Genomic DNA, 23,896 nt, shown 5'->3' on the forward strand with positions numbered 1-23,896 from the left:
AAAGTGTCAAAAAGGAGTTTACGCGTTTTGAATAATATGGAGAAGCCCTGGGTGATACTGTTTCGTCCGGAAATCCATATATTTGTTTTGCAGAATGATACGCCTGCTCACACAAGCCACTTGGTTCAAAGTTATTATTGGGAAACATTGATATATTTTGATGACAGGAATTCTAACTCCCCGACTTCCAGTCACCAACAAATCTAAACACCACAAATTCGCATTACTAAGAACTGTAATTAAAGCGTCGATATGGATCGAGATATGTGAAGGATATATCTCCCACTCAGAGCGTAATTAGTAGAGTGTTTTTAAAATTGTGATTTCTCGGAAATATTTGAGATTGAAGCTGTCCTTTTTAAGATTTTGAGTAAATACAAAACCTAATTAAAATCAGTGCAATGTCTGTCTATCTGTCTATCATACCCAATTTACTCGAAAACGGCTAAACCAATTGCTCCGAAATCTGGAAGAACGTGCGGTCTGTGAATCCCTTTACATATAGCCAGTGGGGGCACTTTGTGTTGAGTTTGAAAGGGGGTTCCCCATATATGCGAAATGGGGGTTTAATTTTTTTCTCCAAATATGGTTATATGGGATAGCAAATGAAAGGGCTCAATTACTTACTTTTCAAAAATGGTCTTGTTTCTGGTATAGGGTGAAACATAGAGGAGTGAGTGCTCAAAATATGTGCCCCAAAAAGAGATGCAAGTCTCGCTCTTAAAACCTATTCGATCGAGAAAAATTTGAAAAAAATCACAGTGGTGCACCTCTCCGAAATCTAGGCCCCAAAATATATCCTCTTCCGATATCTATATTTTAAAAATTTACCCCCTTAAGTTCATCTTAGAAATATAAAATTTGGGAATCGAATGAAGGGGTATAACGTAAGGCACAATTTGGTCAAGTTTAAAGAAAATCCAACCATTATTGCCAAAGTTATAGAGGGTGAAACTTATTTATTTTTTTTTTGAATTTCATGCATTCTACAACATGTATGACGTCATCATAACATTCGTACATACCAGATCAAAGTGAGCGCATATGAATGAGTTGTTGTAAAGAAATGTTTTGTTTAAGTTTTTTAGCCATTTGTATATCAATTACTCCAGACAGCCTTATGTGTGTATTTATATGCATATACTAATGAAGCTTTGTGGTAGTGCCTAATTCAGACAAGTATATTTGTACATTAAACCAGCAGTATTCAATATACGTGCTACATATGTACATATGTATGCTTTCGTACACGAAGTAAATAGGAAACATGGATACGATCAATAAATATACGAGCATGTATATGTAAAGTATTCGGTGATTAGCCCTTTGTTTGTTTAGGGTGAGGATAATATCAAAATATGAAGAGATATGTTGGATTTGTAATTATATAAGGATGGAAAAATGTGCTAAGTAGTCCTTCACATAAGATAACTACAAAACCTTTATACCCGAAGGGTGAGCTTCCGGTATTCCGAGTTGTTTGAGACTTGATGCAACTTCTCTTGCATTTTTTTGCACACGGTGAACCCCAAGAAGAAAGTGTAAATACTTTTTTGTAGAGAATTCATGTATAATAGTTGTGATCCGACCTAGAATTAACTTGATGGGTTGGAATGTAACATTCTGCCAGATTTAAAAAAAAAAGAATTTAAAATCGCCCTCCTGTCTTTTCACTTTAAACATCGAAAAAACGAAACTAAATATCAAGGAATCTAGGAGACCCCAGTTCAGGCCCCATCTGCACATATAGATGCAGGCAAGGAGGGTAATATTCAGGATGGCCGGTAGTATGAGGGAGGCGGGGAGTTGCCTAAATTGAAGGAAAATTGATATTTTTTCTAGGCGGTATCCCGAATTACTGATACTAAGGGATAACATGATAACGAGGTTTCACTTCGATAAGAAGTTTGAAACACGTTGGAGTAACAAGGCAAACTGGGACATACGACTTAAACCAGCAACTGATTACTTGATACACTGACGGATCCCTCACAACAGAGGGAGTGGGTGCCGGTGTCATTGGTCCAAGGAAAATGTACTTTGAGCCAATGGGCAGGTACACTAGCATATTTCAGGCGGAAATATACGCCATAGACAAATGTGCCTCCTTTAATCTGCAAAGGAACTATAGGGGCAGAACATAGCTATTCTCACCGATAGCCAAGTAGCGATCAAGGCACTTAGGTCCAACCAGGTGAACTCTAAACTGGTATGGGAATGCCTTTAAAGACTGAATACATTCGGCTCATCCAACAAGGTCTGGATACTTTGGGTTCCAGGCCATGCTGGGTTGGAAGGCAACGAGGCAGCGGACAAACTAGCCAAGAAGGGAGCAGGGACGCCTTTACACTGGCCAGAACCCTTCTGTGGAATCGGAAACGTTTTCATGGCTATGAATCTAAGAAATGAAGAGGAACGGTTGGGGGAACTATACTGGGCGTGCCTACCAGGGATGGAGCAGTCCAGGGTGCTTATTGGGGATACGAACCCATGCGTACAAAGGATTGCTTAAAACTCACCAAAAAGAACCTCCGAATCATAGTGGGAATTCTCACTAGTCATTGTCGGCTGAACTATCACCTAGGGAAGCTAGGGATATCTACGGACACTGCCTGCAGGTTTTGTGAGGAGGATGACGAAACCTCTATGCACGTCCTGGGACTGTGTCCGGCACTTGTGCAAAGTAGGTCGAGGCATCTGGGGGAGCTGAAAGATTTGGAAGTAGGGAACATACAAAAGTTCCTAACGATTATAGGCCTGCTTGGCCTGTGTGGAGTTGCCAAATCTCCCATCAGGCGCGTCCCTTCGCGCGGATAAGGGAATGCTCGGCGAATGTGTCATGGCGATGCACATGCACGCATCCGGAGATGTGCGTGTATGGGCATGTTTGTGCGCAGGCCGGGTAGGTGGGAAATAAACGCCCACCCGTGGATAAAAATTGGCTATGGGAAGGATACCCAGAAATAAAACCAAACATGGAGGAGCAGAAGAAAAATGAAGTTACGGTGCAGGGCTTCGGAGACCCAGTACCGGCGGTTTTTGGGAGTGAGCAAGCGAGCTCCCGGCCGTCGATATCCAACGATCGCAATGCCTCAGTACTGGGAACCTTGGCTACTGTGGCATCTGATGTTACAAGCGTACGGGAGGAACTTGAACTGGCTCCAGTGATGGATCCGTTCAGAAGGAGCTCGGTTTTTCGCAGATCCCCTCCCACACGGGCACAAGCCCCCACGATCGCTACCCCCAGTGGGAAGCGTATAGCGGGAGTCTTCGATGAGGAAGAATCACTGACGCCGATTCACCCGAGCGATGTTTTGGGCAATGATCAGTCTGCAGCTGCCTTTCCTGCCCTCGGTAAAAAGATCATGGAGCTGTGTGAGTTTATAAAGGAGCGCAGGAACATTCACCAAAATATAAGGGCCATGATAAGAGGCATCCGTTTGACGTACGGCAAGGCCCAGGATGAACGAGTAGAGAAGTCGCCGATTGGAAAAGTAAACCAGGCAACTCAAGTAGCGCCGGTTCAAAACACAAAAGGGGAGAAACCGGGGAAGAGGCTGCGCGAGAAGCTGAATGACTCAACAAGCCAGCAAACCCCAAAAAGAAAAAAGGACGCAACTCCCAAAAAGGCGGAGTTCATGAAAAGTACGTCTGAAGCTGCCAGTGAAAATACTGCAGTGGCTACCTCGAGAAAAGGGATCGAACCTTCAAATGCGGATGCGGAAGCTTGGAGGAAGGTAGAACCGCGGAAAAGAAATTATCGGAGGAAGATTAAACCGGAGGTGATTTTCATTTCATAGTGGCTAGTGTTATCATCATTTTAAAGGATTATTAAGTTATTAAAATTGATCCGGTAGCGGCAGAGAAACATCGAAAAATAAATAATCGCGCAATCTTAAAAAGTATCGGGCACCAACGAATGCCAATACAATGCATATGAAAAATATGCTCTTTTGTATTTTCTTACAATGATTGTGTGAAATCCCCAAGATAGCCTCGACAAAAAGAAAAATTCAAGGAAGAGCTACTGTGAGTTTCGACTTGAGATTTTGAAGAATGATTCTTGAGACTATATTCAATCGAATTGCTAAACACAAAAAAATGCTACAAAGAATTCTAAGTATAAAAAGTCCTCCTTACATACAAGAGTACGTTAGAAATTTGTTTATGATTTTGGGATCGCACCCTGTATGCTTCTGCAGCTTCTCTGGAATCCACACACTTTTTACAGCGTACTTACAATTCGCATCATTTAGAGCAACCAATTTTAAAGTCCAAGGGCAAGTGCTATTCGGTCGGTTCACTTTTTCCGATATCCGAAGAAAATCCGCAGTTTTTGCAAATACGAGGGCGGTCCGATAAGTACTTAGCCTACCAAAAAAAAACGAAAATTTTTGAAAAGTGGCGATTTATTTCTCGACATAGTCTCCTTTTAACTCGATACATTTCTCCCAGCGATGCTCCAACTTCTTTAACCCGTCTGAAAAATACGTTTTCTCGAGGTCTGCAAAGTGGGCTTCCGTGGCGGCTATAACCTCCTCATTCGACTCAAATTTCTGCCCGGCGAGTGACTTTTTCAAGTTAGGAAATAAATAATAGTCGCACGGGGCCAAATCTGGGGAATACGGTGGATGGGGCAGCAGTTCGTAGCCCAATTCGACCAATTTGGCCGTGACGACGGCGGAAGTGTGAGCCGGTGCGTTATCGTGGTGGAAGAGCACTTTTTTCTTCACCAAATGCGGCCGTTTTTTCCGCAATTCGGCGTCAAATCGGCTCAATAATTCGGCATAGTACAGCCCTGTGATCGTTTTGCCCTTCTCCAGGTAATCGATGTAGATCACACCTTGTGAATCCCAGAAAACGGCGGCCATCACCTTTCCTGCCGATTGCACAGTCTTTGCCTTCTTGGGAGCACGTTCGCCGGGTAAAGTCCGCTGTTTCGACTGTTCCTTGGTCTCTGGAGTGTACCAGTGGATCCATGTTTCGTCGACGGTCACGAAACGACGAAGAAACTCCTTCGAATTGCGCTTAAACAGCGTCAAACACTGCTCTGAAGTGGTTTCACGGTTGCGCTTGTTGTCCGGAGTGAGCAAACGCGGCACCCATCTCGCCGACAGCTTTCTCATGCCCAAAATTTCGTGCAGGATATGACCCACGCGGTCTTTTGAGATGCCTACTGTCTCGGCTATCTCGCGTACCTTCAATCGGCGGTCTGCCAATACAAGGTCATGGATTTTTGTAACGTTCTTCTCCGCAGTAGCCGTTTTCGGGGCACCGGGGCGTGGCTCATCAAAAACTGACGTGCGACCACGTTGAAATTCATTAAACAAATTTTTGACGGTCTCGAAGGAGAAGCGTCACCGTACACAGCATCCAAGCGTTCTTTGATTTCGCTGCGCGATTTCCCTTCCAAAAACAAGAATCGAATCACCGACCAATATTGTTCTTTTTCCATTTTTCTAAAATTCGCCCGCACGCCCGCTTCTACACGCGCTAAAAACAAAACTACAAGTCCTATTCGACTAAAATTTTGACAGTAGTCGTCTACGAGAATGTTCTACACGATAGTAAATACTTCTTGCGATAGTAGCGCCATCGGGCGGAGAGGCTAAGTACTTATCGGACCGCCCTCGTATATAGACAAAACATCTGTCGGTTTCAGTTAGTTCAATATAAATATAAGGCTCAACCTTTCATAATAATAATAATCGTCAGCGCCTTGAAGTGTGTTAGAGCACTTCGTTCAAGACCGTAACGGTACACTACAGTACACTGTAGGAGACAATGTGGTCAGCATTGCGCTCGCCCGAGATTATTACCCTGATTTGACTCAGGTACTCATTCACAGCTGAGTCGACTGGTATCCGACGTCAAATCACGATACAAATTCCACTGCCACCAATGAGATTTGAACAGCGACCTTCCGTACGACAGCCTTGCGCTCTAACTACTCAGCTATCCGGCTCAACCTTTTGCTCTGCTTTTCCATTCTTTTTTGCAATATGCCGATAAAGAGGTAATTTCGTTAAAGTTCCGATGTCCCTTATCCAATTGGTTTAAAAATGTATGCTCCTCCTATTTAAATGTGAATGTTTCCTTAGGCACCCACTTTACAAATTGCGTTTGCGTCATTTGATTCATTCCCTTTAATGTTTGTTTGTTTTCAAACTCTCCCAATCCATTTGGTTTAGATGAAGGTGTTTCCCCTATTAATGTCTTCATTTTAAGGCAGTTTGTCACCCATTCATTAAATTTATTCTTGAAACTAAGAGCCTATTTGCAAACATTAGAAATTTCAACCGAAAATAACACAAATATTTAACAGGAAACTGCTGGCTAACCCTTTTGTTAATTAACATCACAACAAACCCGGAAAAAATGTTCATGGAACAATAAAACTCCATTAAAAAGTTATTTCGCCAATGTAGCCATGGCACAGTGTTTATTTTGCCAAACTTTGTTAAAAAGGATATCTGAGTCATTCTTCAAGCTAAATACGAAATAGTATTTTGAAATCCATTTGCATAGGACCATAGTTGACAGTTTCAAACATCGTTAGCAAAGCAATTAAAACGCTTTATTGTGTTATACGAAAAGGACATTGATAAGCAAATATCCGTCACTGAATAACACGAAATTGATTGTGCACGATATGGGTACAAATCGACGTTTAATTATCTGTGCATATAAGCTTATGTCATTCAAAAGACCGACATAATAAAATCTACTCGATAACATAAAGATCAGGAAGCGGAAATCTGTTTTATGGAAATGTGGATATGAAATTAAATATCCCATGGGATGTAACTTCTTTGATAAACATTGTCACATTGGAAGAACAAATTTCATTTTATAAATTTTTGATTGAGGACACGAATTCCTCGGAGTAATGCTGTATTGAAGAACGTAAAAGAGTCATTAACAAACCTAATGAGGTTTTAAGATTTTCTCCCACAATAATAAATGTTCATCTAGCCGAGTGAAATAAGTTAATCTCTTCAGTAAAAGGATTATTATTTTATTAAAGAAAACAAATAGGAGAAGATACAGCCTTAGTGCAATTCTACTAGATACACCTTAAAATTTAATTGGTATTAGCAAATAATATAATAAAATAGAAGGGTTTTAGAAGGAGAAAAACTGAAAGCCCATAAAATTAGTCGAAGCAGGTCATATCGACGGGGCTCGTTTCCACACTTCCGTGCAAGGGTTTTTCACGGCTATTCATTTTATAAGCAATCAATATTCAATGTTTGGGTTTGTAAAAAGCTCTTTCCCATCATTAACGCACAGAGAAAAGAAATATCTTTTCTGTGAAGTATGTCCTGCTTATATAATAAAAATCGATAAAAGTAAACCAAATTAAAATTGCCTTATCAAGTTATAATATTATAGTTCACTCTCAGCTACCTGTGGCGGATGTTAAGTTTATTTTATTTTTATTTATATACCATATATCTATTTAAATTACATACCGCCATACTTATTAAATACTACTTCTAGAGGTGGGTAGGTGATGTATGCATTATTACAAAAGTGAGTGTTATATCACATTACCACCACTGAGCGGTATCCAAACATTACAATATCACCGAACAGTACCTCATTACCAAGCGTCACTGTATTACATTTCGAGTGCATGCGAATATTAAGATGCAGATTTTTGGCTTTAATTAATTGTTTTGTAATGTTATGAAATGGAACGAATGTCAACTGCTGATGGTTATGTATGCCATTGATCTCTTTAAGCATCGGAGGCGACCATACAGTAGTGACACCGACTATCGGTTGTGGACCAGTTCTCTTGGCTGGTTTTGATGTGACTAGATGATTTGATGATTAAAATATTGTCTATCTTATATCCTTATGGGATCTTTTGTTTTTTTTCTTCACCTGCATGAAAGGTTCATTCAATCTTCATTGACACTTATTTGGTGCGGTCGTATATTTTTTGTCGTATGAATTTAATAACTGCAGGCCAAATTATTCTAGTAATAAATAATATTTGGTACTATGGGCTCCCGAGTGTTAACACATCATGTTGATATTATAACATGACAACGCGATGGTTGAGAGGGTAGACCGTCAGCCCACCAATCTCACTCTTCGAATCGCAGTCGTGATTGGTGTCTGTGTTCGTCTTGTGTTTGGCTCGCTGCCGTGTTATCACTTTCACAGCGTTAAGTATGATGGTAGTGAAACTGAAGCACAATCTGATTGTGCGGATGCCCAATACTCCAAAAGGAGAGAAAAGGACAACATCATATGTAGGGTAATGATAGGTGATATTTGTGATATTCCTTTGTAATATCACCTTTTCCAAAAGTGATATGATGTTACATCATCTACTAAGGCTGTGTTGCGCGCAACTCTAATTCCTTCTCCAGCATATATTAACTGTTCGGTAAATCTTTCTTTTTATTTTCTTTTATTCTTTTCTACCTTTTTTTTTATTTTTTAAAAATATTTGTATATTTGAGGTTCCACTTATTTTGACAAAATCGAAAGAAGTTTATCTTTCTGAATGCTAAGCATCACAGAAGGCAGTGTGCTTCTTTGAGTGATACTATCATTTTTTTAAGAAGTCTAATTTTATCATAAGAAACATACATTGATCATTTAAGTAAAAAAATATTTGTTATATAGATTTTAACCTTCCATCGAAATCATATAACAATTTAAGAACAATCGAGTATTATACAATTTTCTTGTTTGGAAAAAGTATTGAAATAACGTTGAAATTTTGAGCGTCATTCTATACTACTACCTTAAGAAGAAGATAAATCTCTGAAAGTTATCTTGAAAAGAGATCAAAAACTCGGATCAAATCAGCAAATTCAAATTCACCTAAAAGCATTTTCCTTAATTATTTCAGAGTCAGCTTTATATGAAGGCGAACGCAAAGAACACAGCAGCAGCAGAATTTTTTCTGGCGTGAAAATAAACTTTTGTCAACCATTTTGATGTAAAGTACTTAAATTTTGTCTAAAATATCTTACGTTTTTCTAATCTGTTCTTAAAAATAGTGCAAATGAATTAATTTTCGTAGTTAATTTAACAATTGCCCACTTTCCCATGTTGAACGATTGCTACAAAGTTTGGAGGATTCCGTTCGGAATATACATATGCTTACTTGAAAATATCATTTTGATTGACGTCATTACATCCATCATAAAGTAAAAAGAAGTCCATCCTCAAATTAAGCTGAATTTCCCATGGCGTTGAAAATATTCATAATGGATTTCCGACAGGCCACGCAGCGTAACTATGGCAAGCACAAAGGAAAAAAGGAAAACCACAACATGGTTCCAACAAAAGATAAATTTTCTAAATATTGCAATTATTTCTTGGAAATTCAACGGGGAGAAAAGTGTGGTAGCTAAGACTTGCTTAAGAGATACATTCACTTTCTTTATGGTTCATAATTGGAATTATTCCCGTTTGAATAAATTTACTACAAAGAAATGACAACCATTTGCATCTCTGCCACTTACTTTGAAGTTTGTGATCACAGTTTGATAATGGAAATTATGATAATAAGAGAAATATGTTCGCAGGGGCTGGTAAAAGTGGATGTAAATCGAAGGAGAACAACATAACATAGTTGAAAACTTCCTTGATTGGAAAATATGGACTGGAGATAAAATCAGTAGACTGTAATCTTTAGTTAATTACTGTTGAGAAACTTTACATTGTTTGCGGATGGAGTTACGCATTTAAAGTATCTCTTGTGAATATTAGTTTCTGAATAATGTTAGTACTTGGTCATTCTAGATTGAGGTTCATTGGAAATCGGAATGGCGATTAGATACATAAAAATTTATTGTATCTGTTGCCTTGCATTTTAATTTGATGGTGTCTGAAGGCTAGAATTTGGACACTCCAAATCTGCCCTACGAAAAATGTAGGCTTTCAGAAATCACGTGTGGAACATAAATGAGAATAAAATAAAATCAAATTAAAAAAAAGATAGTCATATTTGGTATCCAGAGGCAGAGAAAGAAGAAATATTTCGGTACCTAAAAGAGTTGGTTGTGTCCGGATGGCTCAAATGGTTGGAGCACTGGGCTGTCGTAGCGGAGTGTCGCGGTTCAAATCTCACTGATAGCAGAGGCATTTGTTATCGTGACTAGATGTAGGACACTAGTCGACTCAGCTGTGAATGAGTACCTGAATCAAATCAAAGCAATAACCCCGTGCGAGCGCAATGCTGCCACATTGCCTTCTACAGTGTACTGTAATGTAGTGTTACGGTCTTGAATGAAGTCCTCTAACATACTTCAAGGTCCTGATCCAATATGGATTGTTGTAGCAACGATTATTATCCCGAGTTGTCACAATCTCGGCAGATGCCGGATTTTAGTCAATACTAGCACTAAGTGCCAATCATTTAGACTCGGCGATCCTATCTACTTAAATTATAAAGGAGCGCCGGTGGAGGTGGCTGGTTGTAGGACAATGGGAGAATCCGTCGAGAACTCCCCGAAACATCGAGCACGTATGCAGAATGGTATATTTCTGCATGGCTTGAACCAGACTGCGTGAAAGTCCCACGACATCAAGGGAAGCCGTATTTCCGTTCAATGTTCTTATTATGGGGGATGGCAACATCAATAATATACGCGGAGCGACTCGTCTTGTCAACTAACAGTACGTCAGGCTTATTATTACTATCAAAAGAGATTCAAATTTTTACATATCACAGCAATTAAAGTCAGAACGAAAACTCGGACGCTTCGGGTATAAAAGTTTTGTGTTCATCTTATGTGAGAATTCTCTATGCACGATTTTGCATTCGTACATAGCTAAGAATACAAAATATCCCGTCATATTTTGCTAAACTCCAAGATACACATATGTATATATATATATCAACATCATAAATACTGTATTCATTGTAAATAAACAATCATTGTCTATTACAGCATGACGATGCGTATCTAAATTAATCTAACGCATTTTCACGCATTTCTATTGGGTTGTTGCACATTAAATGGCCGTTTTGGCAATCAAGTGAAGTTAGTTGCGATTTTGGTGTATCAAACCACGACCAATTGGCGCTGTTGGTGTTGAATATTAAAGTATAAATACTCCCACATTTAATCAACGAGTCATTTCAGTTTTGACCATCGTTGGGATAACAGAGAATAGAAAGGAAGAAAAGAATATTCAACGGCTTGGCAGAGGTGTGATACTCGTTCACGACAATGCACGACCTCATGTTTCCAGGACAACGGTTCAAAAGTTGAAAGAATTGCAGTATGAGACTCTGCCTCATCCACCATATTCACCGACCCTTTCGCCAACCGACTACCACTTTTTTAAGCATTTGGATAATTTTTTGGTGGAAAAACAATTTAGGAACGAAGATGCTGTCAAACACCCGACAGTTGGACTTCTACGAAACCGGTATACATGCGCTTGAATCTCGCTGGGAGAAGTGTTTTGAATCGGCTGGCACCTATTTTGATTAAATAAATAAATTTTTGCAAGCTTTACAGTCGTTTCAGATTTTAGTACAAAAACGGCCATTTCATTTGCAAAAACATAATACGTTACTTCGCGCACAAAAGCATATATATGCATACGTAATCATAAAACCTTATTAAAATCGGTTTACTGTCTTTCTGTCTTTAATTTTTTTTCTTTGTTGAGGAGGTGAAAATCTTCAAAAGACACTGGTCTGGACACACCAGCGTGTGGGATTTTTACCCACTAAAACCCACTCTCTCCCTGCACTGCGGAACCACCATAAGGTATTACATCACGGGGCGCTCTAGCTTAATCCCATTTCTTCTATATTATTCTATTATAATTAATCTCACCGTGTCGTCTCTCCAACCACTCCTTGATGGCAGGAATGAGCCTGTGAGTCCACCAACCCTTTCCAGAGCATTCCCATCGTTCTTGCCATCTATTTATGGATCTCTCCCTCTCAGCGTTCTTCGTCTGCAATAAGGGAGAGATTGGCTTCGCATGGTATATATTCGCCACCTCATCTGCCAAGATGTCAATCGACATCATTCCAGAGATGACTAGCAGTGGATGATTTATCATAAACAAACTGTACGTGTTGCTTATAGCTGAGCTTCCTGTCTATCACCACCCCCAAAGTATTTGATGGTCGGCTTGGAAGTGATCATATGATTCCCGATTATAACACAGGCGTAATTTCTCTTCCGGCGCTTCATGATGAGGACCGCTTCTGTTTTTTCCTCCGCAAGCGTCAGACCAGAGCTCTTTAACCAGCATTTGACAGCACTAATTGCCTCGCTTGAGTATAACTCGATAACAACCAGTGCTATGTCGTCAGCGTAACCCACCACTGTGGCTTCCTCCCGAAGGGGAAGATTAAGTACATCGTTGTACATGATGTTCCACAGTATTACCGTCACATTCAGAGGTGGTTGGAATGTGCCCGTGCTCTCCTCTTACTGGGGGAATAACCCCTGGATGGGCAAGAGGGTGGGACACGTGATCTGCGGAGGGAACGGCCTCTGAATCGTCCCATCACGATTCCATAAGCTCTCCCCCACGGGTTTACGTCCGTTTCTGAGCAGAGCTCCTTAAAGCATTCCTCTTGCTTCGCTGAGGGTTGAGGGTTTTGCGAGCTGCCTTGTAGGCGCACTCTTTCTGCCCTTGATCGACTCTACATACCGCCCTCTGAGCTGCTCTTCTGGCTCAGTGGGAGGCTGATCGAATATCGGCTAGTTCATCATTCCACCAATAGTTTGGTCTTCTACGGGGGAATGAGCACCTTCTAGGCATGGACGCGTCACATGCTTTGACGATGCATTGAGCCAGATGGACAGCTCTTTCCGTAGAGGCGCCTGCTTTATCAAGTTGATCTAACCACACCTCTATGAAGGTCTGCTCATCCAAAATTTTGCAGACCAGCCTGAAATCTTTTTCGGTTTCGGGCATGATATTTTAAGTTTTAGTTTTTAACTAAATATGAATAAGTAAACATTGAGAATGCCTGGTAACCAGTTGCCAATTTCTTTATTAGGCTTCCCTCCATATTTAATTACTTCGGCCATAATGTCATCCCCACTTAATGCAATGAATTACGCGAAGCGTCTCCTCTACGCTTGTTGGCAGCATTTGTTCATCGTCTCAGTTGGCGGAACAATCAACTCGTCGGCAGAGTGAACATCGAGATTTATATGGCTTCATTCTGCTGACTTGAGTTTGTGTTTTGTTTGAGGGTTGAGGGATGCTAAGTCCGGATCTATGATACTTGATGTCATACCGAACCTAATGGGGAGCAAATTATATTTTCTGGTCCACAGACCTCACGTTTGGGCAAGCACCCAAGCTTAAAAAAATAACAAGTCGGGAAACCGGAAGCTAGGCGCTTCAGGTAAGAAAGGTTTTGTGTATTTCATTTATAAAGAGATTTGCGTGTGCATTTGTCCAGTTAGTATGTTGCACGTAATATATGCATATATTACCTGAAAATATCCGCTTTCAAGTGATAGTGACATTCAAAGTCTTGAGTTTCCACAGAAGCGACAGTTTTAACCCTATTATAACTTTGTTAGTAATAGTGTGATTTTCACCAAATTCTGTGATTCTAGGATGAACTTTCCTGGCGAATTACTAAAAATTATAGTAATGTACCATTATTAACTTTATGGTATGGGAGGTATTGCGGAGCCTAGGTACCATAGAGTGGCAGCCTCCGTTAAAGAAATGATCAATTTCAATCCCCCGCACTCCCCACCTTTCCAACAAATGTCAAAACTAAGACCGGCTTCGAAAAGTACTAACCGATACCTACCATTTCATTTCCCACATGACTATATTTGATGAAAAAAAATTTACACCCCCCTTTTGCATTAAATTCGACGTAAGAAGATGTCATTCACTGAGCGTTCACAGTTTCCACCTTCCTAACAAATTTGGTGTCAATCGCTATAACCATCTCCGAGAAAAATGCGTGTGGCGGACAGACAGACAGACATACAGACAGTAAACCGATTTTAATAAGCGACGATGGCTTTACGGTTTTTTATCCGGGCGGATGCAACTCGTCAGACGCTGCGTTACCTTTGTCCTGGGAGCAGTATGAACGAAGCGGTTTGCAAATATTAAATGCATTCATTTGTACTAATTAAAATGCTTCCTTAACTATTCAAAAATTATATCCAAAAGTAGTTATGTGAAGTTTTTTACATGATTGAAAAAGCCGATTTTGTGAGTGAGGGGTGAGAGTGTTCAATTGCAGATGATTTGAGAGTAAATTAAGCTATTTTAATCTCGAGTTTATTAGGGAGTAATAATATGTTGTGAAAGATAGGTGTTTATTAGACTTTTGAAATTGGTCACTAGACATCTCTCGTACTCATCCTGAAATAAGAGCTGAATACAAAATTTCCGCTATGGCTTTGAACTCAGTAGTTCGTACTTCTCTACTGCAATAGAGAAACAGCAACTCTATTGAAGACACGACATTTTAAACTTACGATTCGAAACCACTTCGAACAGTGCACGTTTGCTTTCTCAAACTTCATACACACTTTCCGAATTGCTTTTCGGCAACTTCTACTGAAAGAATAGTGACAACTCGGAATACCGGAAGCTGGGTGCTCCAGGTGTAAAGGTTTTCTGTTCATCTCATGTGAGGAACGGCCTATGTACATTCTCCAATTCGTACATAGCTAAGGATTCAAAACATTTCTTCATATATTTCCTAACGGCAAGATATATTTACATATTAAAGACAGACATTGCGCTCATCCTAAAAAAAACCAACATTGCTTGTACAACACCCTGATGCATATATATACATTTATGCACGCAATTGATTAAAAGCATTTCAATATTTCCTTTTAACTCCGGGCACAAAAGTAAACGTACCCGCAAAATTCATTGACATATTTAAATATATATGACTGTGTCGAGTAATCGATACTGATTAACAAACCACTAAACAAGTCGGAATACCGGAAGCTGGCGCTTCGGGTATAAAGCTTTGTGTTCATCTTATGTGAGCAACTTTCTACGCACATTTTTCCATTGGTATATGGCTAAAAGCCCAAAATATTTTGGGGCCTAGATTTCGGTTAGATACACCACTGTGATTTTTTTCAAATTTTTGGGTTGGATAAGTTCTGAGAACGAAACCTGTTACACTTTTTGAGGGTCATATTTTGAGCCCGCACTCTCTTACGTTTCACCCGATATCAAATATGGGACCAGTCCTAATCGAGCCCTTTCATTTGATACCCTACATGGCCACATTGTATTAAAAAAAATTTGCACCCTCCATTCACACACAAAGCTTAAAAAAAGAAAACTTTACTTTATTTGATGATGACATCGTACACTACTTAGAATGTAATGAATACACGTAAAATAGTAAAGTCTGAAAATCTATAACTTTGGTAACCACAGTTGGATCTACTTTATTTCAGAATAATGATCTTATCACTCATACTGGTGCTAAATTTTGTACTTCTACGATGAAATTAAGGGGGTCGTCTCCTGTGAGGACCGTTTTTTTGCTTGGTTTAGAATTTTTTGTGAAGAACTGGATAAAGATACAAATACGAATTTTTCACCATGTATTTATTAATATCTTGCGCACGCGTAGTAATTGTTCATTATTGAAATACAGAGCAACTTATGCACCCATCTCCAAGAAAAGGTGTCTTCCTGCTACCACGCTAGAGGGCAGAGTGAACATCCTAAAGAAAAAATCTAAAATGCATTTTAACGTGCGGACTTAACCACAGTCCGCAAATTGGGATTATTAACAAATATAGAAAGCTAAATTTTTGGTGCCTTGTTAAACTTTTTTTCTAAATTTAATGTTTTTTCAAGGCTTCTTTAATGAATAAAAAAAATTACTAAATTAATCCCAATTATCCTAGCTTGCGGACCTATGTCCTGAATAAGTGGTGAAAATTTCAAAGAATTTCGTTGGATAGATTTTGGGCTATGGTGACAGCAGATTTTCAACTTGCAGTTTCGAGAAAAACGCATTTAAAAAGTAGAATGTGATTTTTAACCATAAAATCTTAACTGACCATTAATCTGATATACCTAGTTCATAAACCCTAGGTTTGTTGAAGAAACATAGGTAAAATCTTCCCTTTAATTGTTATGATTTTAGCGAAGTCATTCGAACGTCATTTGGATCGATAAACACGCGCTTTATTATGGAAATCGACGTAAACCTGGAATGAAACATTTTACCTATTTAACACTCTAATTTCCGATCGACTCCGAATATCAACACCTTTGCCTATATGTTGTACACTATGTCTAGATACAATTGATGCCAAAAAAATTCGAATCCTCGGATTCGACACACGGGATGATCCCCTTAAAGAGGGGTTTCCGGGTAAATTTCTATAATGTGGCAATATGCTATTACCAACTTTATTTGAGTAGATATTGGAATCGGATGGGTTTTGAGGCTTAGATTCGTTGTATTTTTCAGATTTTTCGGTTGGACAGATTCTGAAAACGAGATGTTTCACATTCTGGGGCCGACATTTTGAACCTTCCTCATTTCACTATGTTTCGTCCAGTATCAAAAATAGAACCGGTTTCGAAAAATATTAATTGAGCCCTTCCATTTGATACTCCACACCGTTATATTCAATGCAAAAAAATGTTGAACCCTGATTTCGCATGTAGGGTAGAGTAGATAGCTCGACAGAAAATGTTGTCACTTTCTATATGCAAAGAGATTCAGAGATCACACGTTCTCGTCAAAATTTCGTGGTAATAGAGTCAGTCGTTTCCGAGTAAATAGGGTGTGACTGACAGACTGACATTGATCGGATTTAATAAGGATTTGTTCAACACAAAATATGGATAAAAAGTCGAAAGTCCAGAAATAAAGGAAATGATAAATGAGATAAATGATCCAAAAAAGTTGGAATATCATCCGAGAGGAAATGAAAGACAATTACGAGTACAATTTATAATTGATATTATCAGTAAACTGACTAAGAGCCACGGTATAAACAAGGCAATTAAGTGAGCAAATGCTTTTGAAGATTTGAATCTCATAATAGCGGCTACTTATTTTCTTAAATTCACATTTCGGTTACCCGTTAAATTCACTATAATCACTGACTTTTATCTTTCAATCACTTGTATCATTTCGTTTTCAGGGAGCTTATTTGTTACTCAGTGATCTAAGTGGTTCCCTGTAATGGCACATGCAATAAACGTGAACATCCTTGTAGAAGACCCATCATCCATTCCCTGTCTAGGCAACTCGCATCGGTTCAAATTTAAAACAAAGCAGCATATCCATTTCCATGTGGTGTACATCCACGACTGCCTGCTGCAGGGAGCTTTCAAAATAATGGGGGATTAACGATGCAATGATGAAGCAGGACATTTTTGTATTTTTGATTTAATCTCTGAGATATGGAGAATATTAATTTTTTTTTTTTTAAATATTCTCTTTTCCTTATTGGACACATATGTACATATTATGAGATATGGGAGAATATATTTGCCATCGAATGAATTTCACAAGTGAACAAAAAGTACCAACCAGAAAAAATAGGAAAGAGAAAAGAAAGTTCAAACGGAACTTAGGAAGGTCGTGGTCAAAAAGGAACATATATATAATATATATATATATATCCATATACAAAAATACAGGTCATTGAGGGTGACTGCAATATAAAATTTGGAACCAAGGGGAAATATATGAAATACTGCAAAGAATACTTTTTACAACAAAAGATTGGCTGCAAAAAAAACGACCACAAAAAAATGTACGTTCACTCTGACTTGAAAAGTTGTGCAAATACCATCAAATGAAAACAAATAGTAAATAGATTTCTACTTATAGCAATGCATTCATATTTGCAATTTCACTTCAATTTGAGATAATTCGAAATTCCACGTCACGCTGATTATTGGTAGAACATTTTCGTCCCACATCCTCAGTTAACAAAACAGTGTACCTTCAACCGCAATAACCCATGAAATAGATTCGGTCGTAAAACAAGTCGGGAAACCGGAAGCTAGACGCTTCAGGTATGAAAGGTTTTGTGTATTTCTTATGTAAAGACATGTGAGTGGGCATTTACCCCATTAGTACATTGCACGTAATATATGCATATATTATGTGAGAATATTCACTTTCGGGTGATATAGACATTCATAGTCTTGAGTTTGTAGAGAAGAGACAAGTATAACCTATTATAACTTTGTTAGGAATAGTGCGATTTTCACCAAATTTCGTAAGATCATGTTTTATGCTGTAGCCTATATTGCTGAAAAATTTCGTGATTCTAGGATGAACTTAACTAATTATATTATATTAACTTTATTTGAAAGGATATCGGTATGGAGGGTATTTCGGAGCCTAGGCACCATATGGTGGTAGCCTTTTAATTTTTTTCCGATTTTTCGGTTGGGTAGTTTCTGAGAATGGGCCCGTTAAAGAAATTATCACTTTCAACCCCCCGCACTCCCCATCTTTCCAACAAACGTCAAAACTGAAACCGGCTTCAAAAAGTACTAACCGAGACCTTTCATTTCATACCCCACATGACTATATTTGATGAAAAGCAAATTTGCACCCCCTTAAATTCGACATAAAAAGATGTAACTCACTGCATGTGTGGGCGTTCACAGTTCTCACCTTTCTACCAAATTTGGGGTCAATCGCAATAACCGCATCCGAGAAAAATGCGTGTGACGGCCAGACAAAGAGACAGTAAACCGATTTTAATAAGGTTTTGTGTTTACTCGACTAATTGATGCTGACATACAAATAACTACAAAAAGTTAAAAAATATCCACATGCTTCTTGCTGTTTAGATGAGCCCACTTCATATGAAGCTAATGTTATACACGCCTTAGAGTGCAATCAGTTCATATAAAAATAACTTTGTTAAAAATAGTTGAATTTCCTCCTCCACAAAACCTTAATAAAAAATCAAAAAAGTAAACAAGTGGGGAAACCGAGGCTTGGCGCTTCGGATATAAAAGGCTTTGTGTTTGTTGTGCTCAGAACTGAGCGAATTAAATACCTCGGGTCAACTCTATCAGCCATGCAACCTGCATGAAGTGGCATTCCTCAACTGGTGTTCTTTGTGATCGACGTATCAGCAAACGTCTCAAATTTAAAATTTACCGCAATGTCGTTTGTCCCGTCGCACTCTATAGTTCTCAGTATTGGAAGACTATAAAAGGCAATCAACAGCGTCTTGTGTTGCGTTGGACTAGTGTCGTGTCACGGATTGATCACATCTGAAATGAGGATATCCGCCATTGATATGGAGTTGCACCGATCGTGGGAAAAGCTGCGAGAGAGGCGTTTTCGATGGTATGGTCACGTGATTCGCGCCAACGAGAATTCACTTGCCAAAATTGGTCTGAACATCGAAGTCAATGGTAAGCCCCCGAAAACCGGTCGAAACAATGGTGACTTGATACGCTGGCTGGGGATTTAAAGGCCTCGTGATTACATCCAGATCAGGCATTTGATAAATTGAAATGGCGAAACCGATTACAACGAGCCGACCCCGCTTGTGAACGGGACAAAGACTAAAGAAAAAGAAGAAAATGTGAGGAGCAACGAGTACATGACAGTTCCGTCTCACATAGCTAAAAATTCCATTGCCCTCTATCTTTTAGAAAGCGATTTAAATAAATCATTTGATGGAAAGCCCTGCATTGAGACCAGTCAACCTCATACGCTTCACACTCTGAGTCTAATATTATTAACAAATGTGAAGAATTTAATCAACAACAAAGGACTAGGGAGAAGTAGATTCTTCATAAACAGAATTTTAATATTTCATTCGAATGTCAATCATTCTCGTTAATTATGACGTCAGCATCTTATTTGTATGGTTTATGATGCGAAATTCGCACGAAATTGATAAGTTTGAGCTGTTATAACTTTGGCGCTAATAGTCGGATTGAAGCTTGGCATGTGTATGTACGGGGCTATCCCCTATGCCGGTGCAATTAAGTACTCCTAAGATGAACCTAAGGAGGTTTTTAAGTAAATTTCTAATATGCTATTAGTAAGTTTATTTAAGCAGATGTCGAAATGGGACATATTTTGACGCTTAGATTTCATTTGGGTGACTTTTACTGATTTTTTTCGCCAAACTTAATGTCAGTTCCGAAAAGTACTAAGCGAGACCTTTCTTTTGATACCCTACACAACTATATCCGGGGAAAACGAATTTTTAAATCCCCGCTTTGCATGTATGGAGAGCCTCCCTTTAAACTCCCTTCAAATTTATGTCACTGTATGCGTGGGATTCCATAGTTCTCATCTGTCCACCAAATTTCGTTCGGATCGGTTTAACCGTTTTGGAGAAAAGTACGTGTGACAGACAGACAAACAGTGCATCGATTTTAATAAGGTTTTGTGTAAAACAAAACCTTAAAAAGAACAAACATCTCTTATCTCGGAATTCTAATCTTCCCCGTTTAATATTCAACCTTTTGATCTTACGAGTGGTCTGAATATTTGATAATCATATTAGGATTAGGTCGTAATTGGTAATTAACACAGTTAATAAATTGTTTTCAGCTGAAAGAATAAATAAAGAAAGGGAAATAAAGAAATTTCCTAATAGTTAGACAGGTAGATAGAGAAAGTTCGACTTATATAGGTATAGGACCTTGGTACAGTGTGTTTGAGACTATTGCCTTCATTGTAGTGCTGATGGCAATATTAATTTAATGTACTATGACTTTGTTGATTTCAATACGATAACCGTGAAATCTTCCAGAACCATGCGATATATTATTGCAAAATTGTGGGTATCTAAAAAATATAGTAATATGCTGTTATTAACTTCGTTTGACCGACTATCGGGGTGGGATGTATTTTGAGGCCTAGATTTTGTATATTGGCATCATTGCGATAATTTTCAGATATTGCGGCTAGATAGGTTCTGAGAACGGGAGCTGTTTCACTATTTGTGGCTCACTCCACTGCGCTTCACCCAATGTCAGAAATAAGATTATTTATTAATCACTAAGTGAAGCCTTTTATTTGATACCCCACACAACCATATTCTGTAAAAAAAATTGCGCCCCCTTTCACATATGTGGGGAGCCCCCTCAAAGTCAACAAAAAATGATGCAAATCGTTGCACGCGTACCGGTTGTAGATCAAATATTCTTCGTGAAGATAGCTCCAGCCGTATTGGAGTAAATATCCTGTGACAGACGGACGAACAGGCAGGCAGACAGACGAAAAGACGAACAGACGGACAGACGAACAGGCGGACACATGGACAGACGGACAGACGGACAGATGGGCAGACGGACAGACGAACAGACAGAAATTGAATCAATTTGAATAAGGTTTTGTTTCACGCAAAACCATAAAAAGCAATTCAAACTCGATAATTCATTTTAACGTATATAACACGTTAACACGAATTCTACTATGAGATTTCTAAGACCAGGATGTTTTCTGATGCCCATGAGAAACCATTTTCCTTCCCTGTCACATACACATTGTCTCAATCCTGATAGGTCCACTCGGTGATACACCGGGTGAGTCTCTCTTCTTGATCAAGTGAAACACCTGCTCAAGTCAAAACCAAGTAAAGTTCGTTTTCAAGTCTGTCTGTATGTTCATTGGGTGAAACACCGAATGAGTCTGTCTTTTCTTAATTGGGTGAAACACCTAATCAAGTTCAGTCCAGTAGAGTATATTTCCAAATCTTCGAAGTCTCCAGCAGCCTCACTGGAGAAGAATAAAAGGCTTAGTTCTTCGGGACTTGAAAATACACTAAATTCTTTATTAATTGTTGTCGCTTAAATAGGTACAAAAGTGCTTACGCGCTAATATCAAAAAGTGTACAAAAATGCTTACTTGCTATGAGAAAAATTACAAATTGCTTACATGCTAAATATGCGTGCATGCGGAAAATATTCACCTTGGCTATGCAAATATTTTTTGCATGCACCGGATGCGCGTGCAGACGGTTTTTTTTACTGCAGCCTGAACATCCTCCCCTCCGTTGAGCGTTAGATCAACCGTTATTCTGGATCAATCGCAATCGTAAAGGCTGGGGTTGAAAGATTCCTAGGTAGAGGTATCGGTTTCGTAGTAGTGTTACGAGAGGTCCTACATCTGTGTTTCCAATAAAGGTAAATTACTACTGTTAGAATACCACCGAGACAAATGTAGGCGATAGTGATATGGTGAACGTCCTTTGGGAGTATGGTAGTCACTAGATGCTCCCGTTGTTGCAAGTTGTATAGATCCATCTTCAGTTCTGTTAAATTTTTCAGAAGGGATTCTCCTATGCCTTCGTCATTACTTAATTCGCTGCTATGCGGTGGTAAAACGAATTCGGTAAGATTCTGAATTGGTGCAAATGAAATGTTCATAGTGCTTGGAAATACTTGATGTGCTTGGATAGTTAGTGATTCCTCTCTTATGGTGCAACCTTCACGTAGTTCAATGATACCGCTTCCTGATAGAGTCATCTGAGTAACTGTTGTGCCGCAGCCTATGTTTATCTCCTTGTCTTCGAAGAAATATATCCAACGGTTGGTGTTTGGCAACTGGATCCATCGTGGTGGGTTGTCTAATTTGGACATTTTGCATCGTTCTTTGGAAGGAATGTGACTGATGAAGCTCATTTCACATGCATTAACTCTTGATCCTATCCGATATAGGGGATGCCGTTGTCTGCAGACGTAGTTCAACTTCTGAGTCCGATGGCAGTGCTCCACCTCCTGATCAGGCATGGGATAGTACTGGTCACGATCCCAATTAACGATTAGATAACGTAACGTTGTTGTGATTGCAGTGACGATTCCATTAGCAGAGATGGGCACAGGAACAATATAGAATAGCTCGAAACTTTCGACCGATATTAATGGTAGTTTTAATCGGAAGATAATATGCTCTGCCATGATGCGTCCTTCAATAGTCATGATATTATACAGCTCTAGTAGATCGTTCGATTTAGTTGGCACCCGTAAATGTGGAGGTAGTTCCTCCCTGATGTTGGATAACTCCTGTTGTAGTTGTTGTGGTGCCAACAATTGCGGGTTAAATTTTCCATGGTGTGTGTCAATAAGGATGTCTAGTAAACTTGTTTGTACCTTTTGATAGTGGTTGACTGATAATAAGAGCTGCAACGCTGCTGATGAAAATGTCTGCATCACTTCTTGCTCCCACACTTCCTTGGCTATTTTGTTTGTTTGTGTGGCGGTATGGTTGAGAGCTACGTTTAGAGTTTGCATCGATTTGTGGATTGATTGCTCCAAGTTCATCATTACATTGACCGTGGAGTCAACGATGGACGTCTGGTTTTTCATTAGTTGCAGGAGATGTTCGTCGTTCCCCTTTAAGTTCTTTATAGTTTCTGTCATCTTTGTAGCATAGTCAGAATCGAGTACTCCGAAGAGTGAGTTGGCAAGGTTACCAACGATATTTAGAGCTTCTCTTTTATGTCTTCGTGACATCTCGTTATTGAATGGCCGTAACAGTTCGTTATTAACTGCTATATCGCTTAAGAGATGGTTAAGCTGCATTGTGGTGGCTAAACAGGAGTTATTGTTGTGTAGTTGGTTACAAATATTGTGAAGTCTCGCAATTCCTGTTTGTAGGTTGTCCATGTTCTTCCAGTATGATGTGAGGTTGTAATAGATTATCAAATTCCAATCGTTCAAGATCAAGTGGGCGGCTCCTAAATTTTCGAAGTAGATACCTGGTGGAGATTGGAAATGGGTGATCCGTGCTGGGTTGGCTAGAACGGGTAGGATTAAACTAGTCCACAATAGCAGGTTTACGGGGGAGTGCGAAATTCTCTTCTTCTTCGCTCTTGAACACCGAGTTGCTTCTGAGTTTTGCGTGGAGGTATCTATAATCCGTTCCTTTGATGGAGCTGGGGGTTTTTGCTGCGAGGAGTCTTCGGTG

General features: G+C 39.3%; 2 protein-coding genes across 2 annotated transcripts in view; both read right to left on the reverse strand.

Moving 5' to 3' along the window:
* The window catches only part of LOC119655796 (neuropeptide CCHamide-1 receptor-like), a 725,610-nt gene that overhangs the window by 216,668 nt on the left and 485,046 nt on the right, over positions 1 to 23,896 (reverse strand). The gene's annotated exons all lie outside the window — the stretch shown is intronic.
* On the reverse strand, positions 22,003 to 23,595 carry LOC119653987. Its single transcript, XM_038059148.1, has one exon. The coding sequence runs from the start codon at positions 23,593 to 23,595 to the stop codon at positions 22,003 to 22,005; it is 1,593 nt and encodes a 530-aa protein (XP_037915076.1).

This window comes from Hermetia illucens, chromosome 4, assembly GCF_905115235.1.
Source record: "Hermetia illucens chromosome 4, iHerIll2.2.curated.20191125, whole genome shotgun sequence".
Classification (NCBI taxonomy): Eukaryota; Metazoa; Arthropoda; class Insecta; order Diptera; family Stratiomyidae; genus Hermetia; species Hermetia illucens.